This window comes from Parasteatoda tepidariorum, chromosome 7 (assembly GCF_982258835.1).
Source record: "Parasteatoda tepidariorum strain Cologne lab strain chromosome 7, Ptep-v5.0, whole genome shotgun sequence".
In the NCBI taxonomy this organism is placed as follows: domain Eukaryota; kingdom Metazoa; phylum Arthropoda; class Arachnida; order Araneae; family Theridiidae; genus Parasteatoda; species Parasteatoda tepidariorum.
Genome location: NC_141761.1, coordinates 102,167,868 through 102,173,658, shown reverse-complemented (window position 1 = coordinate 102,173,658; position 5,791 = coordinate 102,167,868). Strand labels below are relative to the sequence as shown.

The window sequence follows — 5,791 nt, the reverse complement described above, 5'->3', positions numbered from 1 at the left end:
CTACTTATTTTAATATTTTTCGATCTCATTCTTGATCAAAAACAATTTATTGCAAACGCCAATGCGATTATCTATCTGAATTTATTAAGTTTTTTAATTTCCGGCTGTCTGGTACTTTTATCAGCGTTTACATTCTCATTAGTTTTTCATTTTAATTCCACTTAGGTTCTTGCAATGCTTTTTTACATTATCTTACATATGTTAGGGCTTTATATTTATTTTTTGTGTTTAATTTTTGCTTGCCAATAAATTGTTTTTTATCATGTCTCTGTGTTTTACTATTTTACAACTAATATTTCTTAAGTATCCACATATATTTGTACAATGTTCTGTTACATGTTTATACATAGCTTAGGGTCATCACTTAACTAGATTTGCTGGATTACTGGTTGACAATTGTTTTGCTTCAATATCATCAACTGAACAGTCCCTGGCCATATCATCTGCTGCTATAACCAAAAATGCTTCTAACAATTTAATCTTTCCTTAAGTTTACAACTTTTTCGTCATAGTGATTCCCTATACCCAATTAATTTTTATTTACTATCCCTGACCAAGTGTAAATTTGTCAATAACAATTATTAATTTCACCAATTTTAATCATGTCTTAAACATGTTTTGTATTTACCAATGTTTCTATATTGTGTTCTCTTTTCTAAATGTGCTTAACACAACTCAACATAAATTTTCTGAGTTTTTTTATCCCTCACTAGTAGGGGATCAACTAATTTAGCCTGTTTTCTATTCTTAGCTTTTCATAGTCTAATACTATCTTTTTTATGGATAAAATTTTGTTCACATGCCACCACTGGTTGCACCGTTACATATTCAGCTTTTGTCCCGTTTGATCTATTTTAAGCTAATTTCGCTTCGACCACCGGCCCCACTCTTTATCTTTTGAGTTTTAATAGTATTTTATTGTTTTAGTAGTCCGTTTAATTTTTAGTTTAGTATCACATATCAAAATTTAAAGAATTTTCATACTCGCTCCGACCATCGGACCGTTATTTTGCTTCGCGTTCTTTTAGGTTCCTCTAATATCTGAGGCTTATCTAACTAATTATGATACCAATCAATCAAATTAACGTTTTTTATACTCGCTCCGACCTCCGGACCCACTTTCTATTTTCTTGTTTTTACAGCTTTAACAAATATTAGTTACCTGTACTCAATATATTTTGTTCCTAATCAACATAACCAATATTTTCCCCACTCGCTCCGTCCACAGGACCCATTTTCTAGCGGTTAGTACTAACTGTTTGAAATTTATTTGAATAAGAACCGCATACAAAAAGGATTCTGCAAGTAAAACAGGAGAAGTTTATCAAAGAAATTTAAAAAAAAGCTTTCTGGATATATATTTATTCTACAATTATTAAGTTTTGTATTTTCAATATCCATTGCGAAAGATTCTTGTAAGTAATTATTTTTTGACGTATGGTAAAATATCAACGAGAAATGTTGCCATAGCTGTATGGCAAAGGTATACCATAACCTATGGAAAAATATTTCTTCATAAACTGTAGCACATCTTAGTTTTATGGCAAAAATTTGCCATATAAAAAAATGCCATAGAATATTCCTATGGGGTTTTGCCTATGGCAAAATTTTGCCATACACTTTTGCCATACACTTATGGCAAAACTTTGCCATACAAAAAAATGCCATAGGATATTCCAATGGGGTTTTGCCTATGGCAAAATTTTGCCATTCAAAAAAATGCCATAGAATATTCCTATGGGGTTTTGCCTATGGCAAAACCCCATAGGAATATCCTATGGCATTTTTTTATGGCAAACCTATGGCAAATTTTCCTAAGGGGAAATTCGAACAGCGTTTGTTATAGCCAAAGGAAAGGTAGCTCCTTCAAAGAAAATGACTTTGCCTCGGTTGGAGCTCATGGCTGCAGTTATTGGAGTGCGTTTGTTGAAAGTTGTGCAGGAGCAATTTCCTGATGCAAAAGCTCGTCTATGGACTGACAGCTCAATTGTGCTCAACTGGATTAGAGGATCAACATATCGTTGGAAAACTTTTGTGAAAAATCGTGTCAGTGAAATAAAAGAAAGTACATCTCCAAGAATGTGGTATCACTGTCCAGGCAGTGATAATCCGGCTGACAAGATAACCCGTGGTGTAAAAATCAAAGATTTAGTGTGTGACAGTGTGTGGGCCTATGGTCCTTCTTGGTTATCCGAATCAGAAGAAAACTGGCCTGATAAAAATTCTTCTGAAATCGCATTACTTTCTTCTTGCGATGAAGAAAGATGTGATATGACACCACCTGTTGTTAAAAATTGTGAAATTCAAGCTATTTTGTGCATTTCAAAGTTCAGTAAAATTCGAAAATTAGTGCGTGTGACATCCTACGTTTTCAGATTTATTAATATTCTGAAGACAAAGCAAAAGTGCACAGGTCCGATTTCTGTACTGGAAACTGAAAAATCTTGGGAATACTGGATTAAAATGTCTCAAGCACAGAGTTTTTATTCAGAAATCCAAAATCTTAAACAAAATAAAAGTGTAGATAAAAATTGTAAATTCGCTAATGTTAATCTCATGCTAGATGATAAAGGTATTCTAAGAGTGAAAACTAGATTAATTAATTGATCTTTAGATGTGTATGAAAAATGTCCAATTGTTCTTTCTAATGATTATTTTGCAAAATTAATTGTTTATGATTGTCATGAAAAAGTATTACATAATGGTGTTAATGAAACTTTAATTCAGGTAAGAAGTAAGTTTTGGATTTTAAAAGGCAGACAATTTGTTAAATCTATTTTGTATAATTGTAGAGTTTGTAAAAAATTTACAGCTAAAGGGGGTAAAGAAATTATTTCACCTTTACCTATTGATAGAGTAGAGAAATCTCAACCATTTGAGATTACAGGTATTGATTTTGCAGGACCATTGTATTTAAAAGATAATACTAAAGTGTATATAAGTTTATTTACATGTGCTGTTACTCGTAATATTCATTTAGAATTAATATCTAATTTAAGCACTGAATGTTTTTTGCTATCATTAAGGCGATTTTTTGCTCGTAGGGGGATTAGTAAAGTTATATACTCTGATAATGCTAAAACTTTTAAGTCTGCCGATAAAGAACTTAAATATTTGTATAAAATGTGTAAAAATGATGAAGTGTGTAACTTCTTAGAGAAACATCAATTAGAATGGAAATTCATTGTAGAAGGTGCCCCATGGTGGGGAGGCTTTTGGGAAAGGCTTGTTCGATCTGTTAAAAATTGCTTAAAAAAAGTTTTGGGTAAAACTTCTCTTTGTTATGAAGAATTAATTACTGTATTAACTGAAGTAGAATCGGTTATTAACTCTAGGCCATTAACTTATGTTTACAATGATTTACATGAGCCTGACCCCTTAACTCCTTCACATTTTACTGTTGGGTCACGTTTAACTACTTTACCTTCTCCAAATAATCTGAATTTAATGTCAAATAAAGTGGAGTTAACCAAAAAGTGGAAATATAGATTACTATTGTTGGATCATTTTTGGAAAAGATTTTTTAAGGAATATTTATTAGAGTTAAGATCTGTTATGTTTTCTAAACAATCAAAAAGTGTGAATACTTATAAAGTTAATGATGTTGTTCTCGTGAGAGAAGATAATGTTAAGCGCCATAATTGGAAATTAGGAAGGATTAAAAGTTTGTTTACAGGTAGAGATGGAAAAATTAGATCATGTGAGATTCAATTGGAAAACAATGTTGTTAAAAGACCTATTGAAAGACTGTATAATCTAGAAGTGCAATAAATATTTAATGCATCCAATAAATGGATGCATGGTGGGGAGTGTTAAATTATATCTAAAATTTATGTTTAAAATTAATATCAATAGATGGCGCTGTGCCAATTATTTACTTTCTCATATTTGTTATATTTTTTATTCCCTCTTGTGCTGTCCATATGAAATAAACGTTGTGTTCGTTTCTCCTGAGTCATGTTTATTTGGGTATCCAAGTTTCTATAGAGTACAGATTTAATACATATAGAAGATTAAATTCCAAACTAATAAGAGAATAAACAAAAATAAATGTCATTATCGACAATAGTCCAAAGCAATTGATAAAAGCGTCGGTTAGTGTTCATGTAAAGTAACCCAGCACTCTGATACAACCGCAAGTGCAAACCTTTCTAAGATCAACACGAAAAAAATATTTTCCCACATGCTGAAAAATTTTGAAATTGTCTAATTGTTTTCTTATAGGTTATTAATAAAGATATTTTCTTTATCGTGCATTGACACAGCAATGTGCTTGTTATTACACACTTTTAAGAGATTCAATGCGATTTCTTTACTTAACAGGTGCATCCCATTCGGAAAACATCCCGAAAGCTTGATTAGCTTATTTAACGGTTTTTGACAATTATAATCTGGTCTCGTTGCAATATTTATTGATTTTTAGTAAATCGCCAAGTAAAACGTTATTTAAATTATTATTATTATTAAATATGGAGAACAGGGCTTAACAAATGTTTCATTTCTATCCTCTTATTCTCCGAATGGGGTTTTTAAAACATCAGCAATTATTGAGGCGCAATAAAATTGTTTTCAATGCCTACTCACATCGAAGAGAGATTATAAAAATTCTTCACTTTTCATGTCACATTCCTTTTCAGTACAAAAGTAAACAATGATTGTACACGTAACGCTTAGTATGACAAACGCTTATTGGTATTGCAAAACTAATTTTGAATTAACGTGAAGTTCTAAGCAAACATAGAAACGTAGAAAGTATTAGTATTTGGATTCATCATTTTTGCTGATTGTGAGCTTTCAACAAACAGATGGAGTGTTCTTTGTTCTATTGACTCGCCAAGAGAACGGAAGAGAGAAAAACATTCTAAGGTAGTTCGAATTACGTGAGCTGAGAAGATTTCTCTTAAGTTCATTTAGAATCTTACGTCTTGGGAAAGAATGTTTATGTAAGCATGGATCAAATGAATTGTCAGCATGATTAGTTCAGTATGTTGAAACACGATGTTTATTGTGTAACATATCTTGCTGACTATTTATTTTTATCACAAACTGTGGATGGGAGTTTTAAGTACTCCTTATTTAAATAGATATTTGTTTCAAGAAAATAAATTTTTTTTCGATTTCTTATACGCTGTAAAGATTTTGGTGTTTAGTTGACGTCCTTTTTGGTGTTCAGATCAAATAAATATATTTTTAAGTACAGAATTGTAGCTACCGTACAAAATAATACATAAAACTGATAAAATGACAATTCTTTGAAAGAATAAGCGTGAATATATTACTAAAAAGGCGTTTGTTTGTTAAGTGGAATGCTTTTACAATAAAGTTATAAATTGAGTCTAGTGCGATTGAAGATATGTATTGTCAATAAACAAACAAATAAAAATTTGGTAAATGAAAAAAATATAACTATAACTATGAAAAGTAAATAAAACAATGTGACCATGTTCTGTAAAAAATTTTAGTTTATTCCACCATCAAAAATGATGACAACTAAACACCCAAGTTTTTTAAAGTGTTGACAATTTTTAATTAATAAATAAGTGTAGGCTAATGCTTCAATTACTAAATTTTTAATTTATCTCCTTACCTCTAAACAAACTTAAAATAAGCACAAAACACATTAATAATAAAATAAAATAAACAATTAAATCTTGGCGCATGCCATGAATTGATTAATCAATAAATAAATGATGATTTTTGAAATATAACTAAAAATGGTTGCCATGAATTAATTAACACATCGTTTAATACATTAAAAACTTGTAATGTATGTATTCTATTCACTATATTT

At 30.5% G+C, this 5,791-nt stretch overlaps 1 protein-coding gene across 1 annotated transcript; it reads left to right on the top strand.

Annotated features, from left to right (window-relative positions):
• The first annotated feature begins 1,875 nt into the window (after nt 1–1,875).
• Nucleotides 1,876–3,771, top strand: LOC147807355 (uncharacterized). The gene is made up of 3 exons (XM_087168903.1): nt 1,876–2,572; nt 2,615–2,734; nt 2,813–3,771. The coding sequence occupies exons 1-3, from the start codon at nt 1,876–1,878 to the stop codon at nt 3,769–3,771; spliced, it is 1,776 nt and encodes a 591-aa protein (XP_087025029.1).
• Nucleotides 3,772–5,791: the final 2,020 nt, after the last annotated feature.